This window comes from Suncus etruscus, chromosome 4 (genome assembly GCF_024139225.1).
Source record: "Suncus etruscus isolate mSunEtr1 chromosome 4, mSunEtr1.pri.cur, whole genome shotgun sequence".
NCBI classification, from domain to species: domain Eukaryota; kingdom Metazoa; phylum Chordata; class Mammalia; order Eulipotyphla; family Soricidae; genus Suncus; species Suncus etruscus.
The window spans coordinates 77,917,690-77,931,467 of NC_064851.1; the positions used below are offsets into that span (position 1 = coordinate 77,917,690).

The window sequence follows — 13,778 nt, forward strand, 5'->3', positions numbered from 1 at the left end:
AGTTTAAGTTTAATAGCATCTCTAACTTCTACCCAATAGATCACAGTAGCAATCTCCAGTCATGACAACCAAAATTGTCTTCAGACTGGTCAACTCTTCCTGGGGAGTAAAATCATCTCTGGCTAAGACACAGGGCTATAGGGAGCTTGAGTTATAGCATAGCGGTAGGGCGTTTGCTGCGCAAGCAGTCAACCAGGGATGAACCCGGGATCGATTCCTGGCATCCCATATGGTCCCGAGCCTACCAGGAGCAATTTTTGAGTGCAGAGCCAGGAGTAACCCCTGATGAGGCTAGAGAAATGGTACAATGGATAGGTGTTTGGCTTGGTTGTGGACAACTTGAGTTCAATCCCTGGCATCCCAAATGTTCCCCCCAAGCACTGTCAGGAGTGATACACGAGCACACCAAAAGCCTTGAGCATCACTGGATGTGAACCAAAAGCCATTATTTATCAAAAAGAAAAAAAATAGTGAGAGGACAGACTCCTTTCTTTATTTAGGTCACATTAGACCCCCTACCCTCCAGATGTTGGGCAGACTCCAGTTAGCAATGCTGGCTGCAAAGGTCTGGGCATAATATAGACTAGATAGCAAGAAGCCTGGCGTTTTTCTAGTTTTCTACCATTTTAACAAGTTAGCTAGAATGCAGTACCTTCTTCTTCAAAGTGGATAAACATCTAGTATCCCAAGCTAAATTACCGAGAAAGCATGGACCTGCTGACTTAGAACAGGGTTATTAAGTTTGTTTAAACAAGTCACTCCAATGAACAAGAAAAAAAAAAATTCCTCTGAAGAAAACAGGAGGTATGGTATTGACTTTATCTTTAAAGGCTTTTAAAAAGACTGACTTGAGATTTTAAAGAATTTTTCAAATACACAAAGTGATTCATAACAACTCAATAAGCCTTAAAGAATGCTTGCTTTTTTAGGGGAGGGGTATATCACTTTTTTTTTTTGTTATTTAAAAGAAAATACTCCATTCAAAGGCTGGTGGCACATTTGATATCGCCTCTGTTTAAAGAGGAATGGAGTTACAGGAATGAGAAGTATATAATTAGTAAATAATCCCTCTCAACAAGTGAGTTAAGTAGTAAAGCCATAAACTTGAAAAAAGAAAAGCCTGAGGCAATACAATCAGTGCATATCAGAAATGCATTTTATTTGAAAACAACTTAAAATTTTAGACAAATGATTTTTAGTATATAAATTTGATTTTGTTTTCATATAGAATATAAAGATTTCCCTCATTGATCTTTCACGTGAAGGGTAGTAAAGTCCGAAAGGGGGTACTTTCTGCACCCATGTGTGTATCTAACATCTGGGGTACTGGGAACCAATGGTGTAGAGATCCTACACATAATTTCAGTCAAGTGACGTCACATAGTAGAAAGGGAATCAGAGACATATTCTAGCTGTACTCAGACTGAAGAAGCAAATATGACACAACAACTGTGCAGAGAAGACTACAACAGTAACTTTAGTTAGGACACTGCAGATTAGACTGGAGTAACAGGTTTGTGAGGCTAGAGTGTGCACCACAAAATAGCAAGGAAGAGCTATTTCTAGAGAAAGTTTGGAATGAGGGATTCTCACTAAAGCAAATTAACTTCTTGTCAACTGCCAAAACAAAACAGCATATGAGTGTTAGTATACTGAAGGCATGTTATACCAGTTTCTGTGCAGCATGCTAAAAGTTAGTTACAACTTCTTCACTGGTGCATACAAATCAAGGTAAGTGTTTTTGCCCTTTCCTGCCAAATTTCAGGCATGTCTTATTTTAGATGGAGTATAGCTTTTATCTATTATTTCATCTTGTAAAAACATGTGAAGACATCGTTCATTCTGTGCCAGAGGATGACCAGCCACCCTAGAGAAAAAACACAAATTCATTCAATATTGTGTAAAAAGTTAAGAAACAAGAGATAAAACACTTATTTTAAAATAAGAAGCATGTAAAATGTAGTAGGCTAGCATTAAGTGCTAATCTGCATTGCTCATAAAGCTATGCTCTATCACCTAATAGTATATTTCCTTTCTTTGTTTCACTAGTATAATTAGGAGACATTTAATCACTCGCATTGCACTGCTTCTGACCTACATACACAATTAGCTTCTTTACATATTAGATGGTTCAGTCGTAAGAAACCCAAATGAATTTTAATGTTAGAAATAAAACATGTTCATTCGAAGAGCTCCCATTTCTTTATTAGGGTTTACTCTGGAGTCAGAGTATCCAGGCTTGTGGTTCAGAGTTTAGGCACATGAATGCAGTGCTGCTCTGGCTCTGCTGTTCTGGGAATTACCTGACCTCCAGGTATTATACCTCCAAGGGTTATACCCAGAGGTACTTGGGAGGCCAAGGCCAAATTAGGGTCAGCATATAATTTCAGTGACCCTTTTGTTTGGATAACTTCCCTTACTTGCTTTTTTAAAAAAAATCTGTGTCTCATATGGGAATAATATTAAAAACTAGAAATTTGAGTCTGGGGTGCTAGTACTGTGGGCAGGGTATTTTGCCTTGCACATGGCCGACTTGGGTTCAATTCTTATATGGTTCCCCCAAGCCAGTCAGGAGTGATTCCTGCATGTAAAGCCAGGAATTAAATCCTGAGTACCACCAGGTATAGGTCCCAATCCCCTGGTGTGTGAGGAGCCAGGATCCATCCTGGCAGTATTTGTGGGGTCAGGAGGTTCTGTGTGTCAATTATCAAACTCAAGGTAAATACGCCCTACTATTTGAGCCTAATCCTTAGCCCTAAGGGCTAGAAAGTTTTATCTGAGTTTAAAAGTTTCTAAAGTAAAAGAACAAATTCATCTTTTATTACATTTTTAAAAGAATACATTATTGCCATAAAATTTTTAAATGCGCACCTTTGCCAAAGACATGCTGATAATATCTCCTGCAATCAAACCAAATGATTGCAAGTACACTGTCTTATTGTTCATGCTAGCACATACCTTAAATCAGAATCATAAGAAAAACCATATTTTAAATGCTGTAATTTAAAATGTAATTTGCATAAATTAACCAAGAAAAACACAAAAACTTAGGTCAATACAAAGATACTTATTTCAGTCACTCAAGTTTGCTACTATCTAGTACATGCAATTCAGCCTGATATATACTCTTACTCGAAGTAATAATAAAAGTTAGGAAATAATCAAAAAAGAAAAATTGAAACATAGTTTATACCAAATCACTAGAAATCACCTAAAATTACCTTAACACTGATTATTCAAACATCTTTAAGAATGAACTTACTTATTTATGAACTGTTCCAGGCCTTGCTTCCTTTCTTCAATAAAATTGTCATCAAATATTCCATCATCTCCTCTAAAAGGAAGCTGACGCAAAAATGCTTTCCCAGGAAGTGGGGGAACTACAACCTAAACAGTACAAGAAAAAAGTTCACAAATATATTAAATGAGCTATGGAAATTTGTAAAAGCATAACATGAATAGAAAGAGTAAGAACCTACAAATTATTAAACTGGTTCAAATATTTAGGGGGAATTAAAAAAAAACCGGAAAAGATGGAGGTCATTTTTTTTAATGGGTTTTGAGCCACCCCTGGCAGTGGCTCAGGGGTTATTCCTACCTCTGCACTCAGAAATTGCTCCTGGCAGGTTCAGGGATACTGAGGATAATCTGACAGGTGGGGGGGGGAGAGGGGGTAGTGTCAGAGAGAGAGAGGGAGGGCTGGAGGGAGGGGAGAGAGAGAGAGAGAGAGAGAGAGAGAGAGAGAGAGAGAGAGAGAGAGAGAGAGAGTTACAAAAGAGACTATAGAGATCAAAATCAATTTGAATAATAAAAGTATACTCTGATAGATTAGAATTTTGTGGTCAATTACTTCCACCTCATACCACTTGCAAATCAGTCTTTCCCACTTGTGTTTCCAATGATGACTAAAATCATTAGTATCTCATTGCTTTTTTCCATTTCCTGAATGAAAAATATTTCAGCTTTCCTTCAAATTCTTATCCTAATTCTAAAAACCTCTCATTTACTCATTTAGTCAATCCCATGCTGCTATATGATAGTCCAAGTTTTTCTTTTTAAAGCCCGATACCTCTAAGATCAATTCTGATTGATACCTCTCTTCTGTCAACTATTTAGAACTCAAACAGCTTAATGAATGCTATTGCACTCAGCTGGGGTTCGAGTGTTAATACAATGGGAAGAGTATTTGCTGCTCAAGTGTCCAACCCAATTTAGATCCCTGGCACCGTGAAGTGACGCCTGAGTCCAGGAGTACCAAGCATTCCTAGCACGGCCCCCAGTTAATTATTTTAACCCAGTTAATTATTTCAGAGGTATTGTTTCTGTAGCCAAGGATTTCTCAACTAATTCACCATAAATATATTGGACCAAATAATTCTTTGTATGAAGTGAAGTAGTATACTAGAACTCCAGGGACTAGAGTAGGCAGGGTGCTTGACATGTACATGGCTGACCTGGGATCACTACCAGGAGTGATCCCTTAACACAAAGCAAAAATTAAACATTGAGCAGTGCTACAACCATCCCCTCAAAATTTTCCAGACATTTTTTTTGTCTCCTTGGGGACAAACTGCTTCTGGTAGCTAATCCCTAATCTACTTCATTAATTCTTTCAAATAAAGGACCCAGATTTAAAATTTATTATGGTTTGGGCTGAATATTCAAGAAACTCAAATTATCTGTTAAGTGACTAAACTCTAAGGTACACCCTTAAGAGAAATGGTGCAAGCAAGTCAAACTAGGGAAACCAGAAATAGAAAACACCAGGAATACAAATTACAAGTATTCTAAGAGAAATTAAATGGTAAAACAAATGATGTGGAGTTTTTATGAGTTTATCTTAAGTGTTAAAAAAAAGAAGATAAATGGGGCTGGCGGGGTGGCCCTAGAGGTAAGGTGCCTGTCTTGCCTGCGCTAACCTAGGACTGATCCACCGGTGTCCCATATGGTCCCCCAAGCCAGGAGTGACTTCTGAGTGCATAGCCAGGAGTAACCCCTGAGCGTCACCGGGTGTGGCCCAAAAACAAAAACAAAAAAACAAAACAAAACAAAAAAACTTAACTTCCTATCATCAGCAAAAACTCAAAATTAGAACAACAACAACAAAAAAAGGCACAGTAAAGCAAAATGCCAACATAAAGATTTTTTAGATTTACTCTTTCCAGATGACCAGAGATTAAGACATCTAAAAATTTTCTCTATGGTTCTTTAATGTGTGCCCTGTATTAGCACAACTACAGATTTATTATCTGTAACAGATAAATCCTACCTGAGCAGTAAAACATGCAGGATCTTAAAAGTAAAGAAAAAAAATCATTATGCACTCTACTCTGGGATTGCTGCCGCCCAATCTTACTTACACAATGCTGTACTCTGGGGGTGCAAAATAAGGATCATGACCAACAATTGAACTATACTAGAATGCAACAGTGATAGGGCAGGAGAAATTATCTTAGTATGTTAAATCAATGAGTGTTAATTCAAGCTAGAATTTGGCAAATATACATTATTTCATTTTGGGGCCTCACTTAGCTGCCTCATGATTCAGGGAGTCAGTCATATGTGATGCTAGGGACAGATCCCTGTTCAGCTGTATGCACAAGTGCCTTACCTAGTATACTTTTATTTCTCTAGGCCCAGAATTTAGCATCACCGGATTTAATTGGGGAGGGGGTTGGGGGCCACAGTAAAGTGGTGCTTAGGGACTGTTCCTTATTGTAATGCTCATCAAATGAGGTGATGGGATCAAGATGAGGTTAGACATAAGTAAGAAAGCATCTTGACCCCTACTATACTACCCTTCTGGCCTTGGAATAAAATTTAAAATTAAAGATATTTTATATTATCAATTCTAGTTATTCTTCCTAACATAATGCTAAAAACAGTTACTGAAATAAATGTGAGGCTAAAGACCAATTGAATGGTTTATCGAGTTAATTTGTGTGTGTGTGTGTGTGTGTGTTTGTGTGTGTGTGTTTGGGTCACACCCAGTGATGCTCAGAAGTTATTCCTGGCTATGCATTCAGAAATCGCTCCTAGCTTGGGGGACCATATGGGATGCTGGGGATCGAACTGCGGTCCATCTTAGGTTAGTGCGTGTAAGGCAAGAGAGATCTACTGCTTGCACCATCGCTCCGGCCCCTATCCAGCTAAATTTTAAAGATCTTCAACCAGTTATTTTTGTTTAAGCAGTCTGAAAAGAACTTACACCCATTTCAGTGAATACGTGTGTGTATGTGTATGTGTGAGTGTGTGAGTGTGTGTGTGTGTGTGTGTGTGTGTGTGTGTGTGTGTGTGTTATTGCCCCAACCAGTAAACATAATTAGAGCCACCTTTCTAAACTAGCATAAAAGATTATTAGGTAAAAGTACTGTTAAGTAGAATAATCTCTAAACACTGAGATAGGATTAAAGCCTGAGCACCAGAAAGTGTTGCTTAAAATTTTTTTTGAGGGGCCGGCGAGGTGGCACTAGAGGTAAGGTGTCTGCCTTGCAAGCGCTAGCCAAGGATCAGGACCGCGGTTCGATCCCCCGGCGTCCCATATGGTCCCCCCAAGCCAGGGGCAGTTTCTGAGCGCTTAGCCAGGAGTAACCCCTGAGCATCAAACGGATGTGGCCCAAAAAACCAAAAAATTTTTTTTAAGTGCTTCTAAAGAACATAAATTAATTTTTCTTAGCAAAAGTGTGCTAAGTATAAATAAAACTCACACAGGCAAAAAACCTCCAACTTCTTAACTGGTCTAATAATCAAAGCAAAGGATTTTATTTCAAAGGTCTTATCAAAATTGTGAGAAACCGGGATGGTGAAATAGTTCAGGGACAGTTAAGATGCCTACCTTGCATGCAGCTGACCCCGATTCAATCTCCAAAATCACTGAGGTCTCTCTGAACACTGCAGGAGTGATCAGTAAGGAGAGCCAGGAGTAAGCTTTGAGTAGAGTTAAATATGACCCAATACTCATCACTCCACACTCTCCCAATAAGTGAGAAACCACAATGGGGGGGCCGGGAAGGTGGCGCTAAAGGTAAGGTGTCTGCCTTGCAAGCGCTAGCGTAGGACGGACCGCGGTTCGATCCCCTGGTGTCCCATATGGTCCCCTCAAGCCAGGGGTGATTTCTGAGCGCATAGCCAGGAGTAATCCCTGAGTGTCAAACGGGTGTGGCCCAAAAAAAAAAAACCAAAAAAAAAAAAAAAGAGAAACCACAATGGGGAAAATTTTAATATAGCACGATTTGATAAGGAATTTTTTTTTTTTTTTTTGGTTTTTGGGCCACACCCAGCGTTGCTCAGGGGTTACTCCTGGCTGTCTGCTCAGAAATAGCTCCTGGCAGGCACGGGGGACCATATGGGACACCGGGATTTGAACCAACCACCTTTGGTCCTGGATCGACTGCTTGCAAGGCAAACGCCACTGTGCTATCTCTCCGGGCCCTGGAATTTAATAGCATCTAAAATATATAGTCTAAATACTAACACAATAAAAATATAACTACAGGGAATAAAAATCTCAGAAACAATTCCTCCAAGGAAGATAACATAAATAGTTGTTAAGTACACAGAAAACCATTCAACATCATAGTTATCAAGAAAATAAAAATTAAAACCACAATGAGTGGTACAGCTACTAAGTTTAGTGCAAGACTTGTATGTGTGAAGTCCTGTGTTTGATCCCTAGCATTGCAATAACAAAAAACCATGATGAGATACCACTTCACACATACTAGTACAGTTATAATGAAGACGGTAGGGACAGGGTTCAAAAGGCTGGACTACATGGTTTGCATGTGGGAACCCTGGGTTTGATTCCTGGCAACACATGATCACAAGTGCCACCAGGAACATTAAGCTGGGAGCAGCCATTGAGGACTGCCAAATCATGAATCCCCTGAAAAATACATACACTACCCCCACACACAGTAGGGCTAAAGAGATAGTGTATAGAATACAAAACACTTTCTTGCATGCAGGAACCCTTGATTTGATTCCCAGTACTGTATATGGCCCTCTGAGCACCATAAGAGTGACCTCTGAGGGGCTGGAGGTATAGTACATTGGGTAAGCATTTGCTTTCACGGGGCTGATCCAGGATTTATCCCTAGCATTCCTATGGTCCCCTGGGATTGCCAGGAGTAATTTCTGAGTGCAGAGCCAGGAGAAGCCCAAACATTAAAAACAATTTATTTTAAAAGTGACCCCCAAGGAACAGGTCCTCAACAAAAGTGGGTATAACCTAAAATCTTATACCTTTCAAATGGATAAAACTGTTTATATATATATCATTTTTTTTCCCTTTTTGTTTTTGGGTCACACCCAGTGGTGCTCAGGGCTCTGGCTCTGAGCTCAGAAATCACTCCTGGCAGGCTCGGGGACCATATGGGATGCTGAAATTCAAACCATCATCCATCCTAAACCGGCTGTGTGCAAGGCAAAAGCCCTACCATTGTGCTATCTCTCTGGCCCCTTTCTTATATATTTTAATTGGAATATTATGATTTGTATTTACTGTTTTTATATCCAGACATATATATCTGATTAAGTAAGAAGTAAGTATTCCTACCACTGCTAGCCTGTTATGCTTCAAACATGAACCTACACTAGCTTTAATCTACACTTTAGGACACCTAGTATATTAACTCTTTCCTATTAGAATCTAATCATATTAAAGAAAAATCCATTTAACCTACTAAAAGACAAAATCATGGTACTAGAACTCACCATCTCACTCCCTTGTCAGGACTCCTATGAAGCCCAGGGCCAGCTAGATCCTAATCCCAGTCCCAGTGCCAGAAACTCAAAGCATTTTGGAAGCAGCTAGGAAACCACTTAGAACTCACATCTTGACCTAAGTCAGTACTCCTACTCAACAGAATATTAGCAAATCAAATCCAACAACTCACTGAAACGATCATAAACCATTACCAAGTGAGAATTTTCCCTGGATAAAAGAATGGTTTAACATATACAAATCAAACGTTAGTACACCATATCAATACAAAAAAAAAAAAAGAAAGAAAGGAAAATCAGGCCGGAGAGATAGCACAGCGGTAGGGCGTTTGCCTTAGACACAGAACGGTGGTTCGAATCCTGGCAGCATCCCATATGGTCCCCCGAGCCTGCCAGGAGCAATTTCTGAGTGTAGAGCCAGGAGTAAACCCTGAGCACTGCCAGGTGTGACCCCAAAACAAACAAACAAAAAAATGAAAATCATACCAAAAAATGCAGAGAAAGCATTTGACAAGATCCAATATCCATTCATAGTAAAAATTCTTAAAAAATGAGAACTGAGGAGCCGGAGAGATAGCATGGAGGTAAGGCGTTTACCTTTCATGCAGAAGGTCATCAGTTTGAATCCTGGCGTCCCATAAGGTCCCCTGTGCCTGCCAGGAGCGATTTCTGAGCACGGAGCCAGGAAAAACCCCTGAGCACTGCCGGGTGTGACCCAAAAACCACAAAAAAAAAAAAAAAGAGAGAACTGAAGAACTTTCCTCAGTACAGTCAAAGCCATTTACAAGTCCACATTAAAACATTATAATCGGGGCCGGGCGGTGGCGCTAGAGGTAAGGTGCCTGCCTTGCCTGCGCTAGCCTAGGAAGGACCGCAGTTCGATCCCCCGGTGTCCCATATGGTTCCCCAAGCCAGGAGCGACTTCTGAGCGCATGGCCAGGAGTAACCCCTGAGCGTCACTGGGTGTGGCCCAAAAACCAAAAAAAAAAAAAAAAACCACATTATAATCAACGAAGTAAAACTAAAAGCTTTCCCTCTAAGATTAGGCACAAGATAAGGTTGCTCACTCCCACTACTTCTACTCAATAAAGTATTGAAATATTTGATGTAGCAATTAGACAAGCATAAAATAATAAAATAATAAAATAAAAATATGGGCATCCCATATAGAAAAGAAAAAAAATCAATATCCCGCCATCTGAGTGGCAGGATACTTTATCTGAAGATTCTACAGTCTGATTTTTTTATTGCAAAGTGGCAGGCTACATATGAACATACAAAAAGCCCATGGCTTTCCTCTATGCAAATAATGACATAGAAGAGATATATTTAGGGGCCAGAGAGATAGCCTGGAGGTAAGGCATTTGCCTTTCATGCAGAAGGTCATTGGTTTGAATCCCAGTATCCCATATGGTCACCCAAGCCTGCCCGGAGTGATTTCTGAGCCTGGAGCCAGGAGTAACCCCTGAGCACTGCTGGGTGTGACTCAAACCCCCCCCCTCCCCAAAAAAAAGAAGAGAGATATTTAAAAACAATTCCATTCACAAATTGCATCAGAATAGCAAGTACCTAAGAATTGACTTAACTACTGTTGAGATAAAAGACCTATACAAAGATAACTTCAAAATATTACTTAAATAAAAGAGGTTAATGAAATAGAAACACATTTCTAGCTCAAGTATTGGGAGATTTTTTTTTGGTTTGTTTTTGGGTCATACCCAGCAGCGATCAGGGGTTCCTCCTGGCTTTATGCTCAGAAATCGCTCTTGGCAGGCTCTGGGTACCATATGAGATGCTGGGATTCGAACCACCGACCTTCTGCATGCGAGGCAAACACACTACCTCCATGCTACCTCTCCGGCCCCCATATTGGGAGATTTAATATTGTTAAAATGGTACTACTATCCCAAAGCATTATACAGATTCAATGCAATCTCTATAAGGATACTCAAGACATTTTTTTCAAATAGATTAAACAATAACCCTTGCCCACCGCCACCCCTATCCCTCTCTCAGCCCCAATCTCCAAAGCAATCCTTCAGAAAAAAAAAATGAGGTATCTCCCCAACTTCAAACTATACTAAAAAGTGGTAGTAATTAAAGCATAATGGTAATGGAATAAGGACTGACCTGCAGATCAAAAGAATATAATAGAAAATACAGGGCCCAGAGAGATAGCACAGCGGTGTTAGCCTTGCAAGCAGTCGATCCAGGACCTAAGGTGGTTGGTTCAAATCCCAGTGTCCCATATGGTCCCTCATGCCTGCCAGGAGCTATTTCTGAGCAGACAGCCAGGAGTAACCCCTGAGCACCGCCGGGTGTGGCCCAAAACAAACAAACAAACAAAAAAAATACAGAGAAACCTCTGGTATATGGTCAATGAATCTTTGATAAAGGGGCAAAAAATAAGAAGTGAAGCAAGAAAAGCCTCTCAATCAAGTGATGTTGGAAAAATTAGTTGGCCACATGCAAACATATGAGCTCAGACTTCTAATGCCATGCACAAAAGTCAAATCAAAATGGATTAAAGATCTCAATATCAAATTTGAATCCTTAAGTTACATAGAGGAAAAAAGAGGTAGAGCTCTTCATGGCATTGAAACTAGAGGCATCTTTTAGGATCAAGCAAACAGCAAGCAAAGATAAACAAATAGGAGTACATTAAATTAAGACATTTATGCACCTTAAAGGAAATGATGACCAGAAGACAAAACAGTTTACAGACTGAGAAATTATTTGCCCAAGATCCATCTAATAAAGGTTTAATATCCAAAATATATAAAGTACTGGTAGAAATCTATAACAAAAATAAACCACACAACCCTATTTAAAAAGGGGGGGAAGTGGGGCCCGGAGAGATAGCACAGTGGTGTTTGCCTTGCAAGCAGCGATCCAGGACCAAAGGTGGTTGGTTCAAATCCCGGTGTCCCATATGGTCCCCCGTGCCTGCCAGGAGCTATTTCTGAGCAGACAGCCAGGAGTAACCCCTGAGCACTGCCGGGTGTGGCCCAAAAACAAACAAACAAACAAACAAAAACAAAAAAAAGGGGGGGGGGAGGAACAAAAGCTTCCTTAAAGAAGAAAAATAAAAAGCCTAAGAAAATACATCAGAATGCAAATCAAGATAGTGCTGAGTGACAGTGCAGCAGGTAGGGCATTTGCCTTGTATGCAGCTGACTTGGTTCAAACACCAGCATCCCATAAGGTCTTTGAGCACTGCCAAGATTGATTTCTAAGTGCAGAACCAGAAGTAACCCCTGAGCACCATTGGGTACCAAAAAAAACAGTAAGATAGCACTTCATACCACAGAGACCGGCAGTCATCAAAAAAGAACAACAACCAGTTTTGATGAGGATGTGGGGAACAAGAGACCCTCATTCACAGCTGGTGAGAATGTTAATTGTTCCAGCACTGACAGTATGAACATGCTTCAAAAAACTAGAAATTGGGGCTGGCGCGGTGGCGCTAGAGGTAAGGTGTCTGCCTTGCCAGGCTAGCCTAGGATAGACTGTGGTTCGATCTCCTGGCATCCCATATGGTCCCCCAAGCCAGGAGCGACTTCTGAGCACATAGCAGGAGTAACCCCGGAGTGTCACCGGGTGTGCCCCCACCAAAAAAAACCTAGGAATTGAATTTCCATTTGACCCAACAATTCCACACCAGGGAACTGGGTCCCAAAACACAATGCATAAAATACTTATGCACTCCTATGTTCATTGCAGCATTATTCACAACAGCCAAAATATAGATATAATGGGGCCGGCGAGGTGGCGCTAGAGGGAAGGTGTCTGCCTTGCAAGCGTTAGCCAAGGAAGGACCGCAGTTCCATCCCCTGGCGTCCCATATGGTCCCCCAAAGCCAGGGGCAATTTCTGAGTGCTTAGCCAGGTGTAACCTCTGAGCATCAAATGGGTGTGGCCCGAAAAACCAAAAAAAAAAAAAATATATATATATATAGATATAAAACAAATGACCAAGAAGAGATGAGTAGATGAAGAATAAGTACACAAAAAATAAATACTTGGGGGCCCGGAGAGTTAGCACAGCGGTGTTTGCCTTGAAAGCAGCCGATGCAGGACCAAAGGTGGTTGGTTCGAATCCTGGTGTCCCACATGGTCCCCCGGGCCTGCCAGGAGCTATTTCTGAGCAGACAGCCAGGAGTAACCCCTGAGCACCACTGGGTGTGGCCCAAAAATCAAATAAATAAATAAATGAATAAATGAATAAATAAATAAATAAATAAAATACTTGGGTTAAAGCATGCAATTTGCTGCTATACATACCGATGGATATGGAGAGTATTAGAGTATCAGAGGGAGAGGAACAGATTCAGAATTATCTCTCTTACATGTGGGGCTATCAAATTCCCAAAAGCAATAGAAACAAAAAATAGGAGAATCACTCTTTAGTAGCAAGCCTACTTCCCAGTACAGGGAAGAGAAGAGAACTAGGACAATAGGAGGTGAGAGAAATACCTACCACAGAAGCAGGCTGTGCAGGGCAGAAAGAAAACTGGAGATATTGGTGGAGGGTAGTAAACTCTGGTGAGGAAATTGATTTGGAACATTGTATGCCTGAAACTCAAATATAAATATCTTCTAATTTTGTAATTCATTAGGAAGGAAGGAAGGAAGGAAGGAAGGAAGGAAGGAAGGAAGGAAGGAAGGAAGGAAGGAAGGAAGGAAGGAAGGAAGGAAGGAAGGAAGGAAGGAAGGAAGGAAGGACTTTTTTGTTTTATGCAATTTGGAGTTACAAGGGTAAAACTGGAGAATATTATGTTGAGTAAAGTTAGTCCAAAGGAGAGGGACAGATATAGAATGATCTCTCATCATCTCATACAGGGGTATAGACACAATAAGGAAATAAGAAATGTCCCAAGGCAACAGAACCTGAGAACTGGTCTGTAGAGCTAAGTTTAAGAGCAGTAGGACTGGGGTCTGAGGAACAAAAATGTGGAGGGAAGTAGACTCTAGTAGAGGGTGTGGTGTTGGAATGTTTTACCCATGAAACCCAACAGTATTGCAAATTACAGCACTTAAAAAAATTGCTTTATG

The 13,778-nt window shown here is 40.4% G+C and overlaps 1 protein-coding gene across 1 annotated transcript in view; it reads right to left on the bottom strand.

Moving 5' to 3' along the window:
* Window positions 1-1,138: 1,138 nt before the first annotated feature.
* SNX3 (sorting nexin 3) overlaps window positions 1,139-13,778 on the bottom strand; it is a 45,157-nt gene continuing 32,517 nt past the window's right edge. Inside the window, exons 3-4 of the mRNA XM_049771225.1 lie at window positions 3,263-3,387; window positions 1,139-1,867 (exon numbers count right to left, since the gene is read on the bottom strand). Of these exons, the coding sequence (XP_049627182.1) occupies window positions 1,762-1,867; window positions 3,263-3,387 (231 nt within the window). The 3' untranslated portion in view covers window positions 1,139-1,761. The remainder of the gene's footprint in view (window positions 1,868-3,262; window positions 3,388-13,778) is intronic.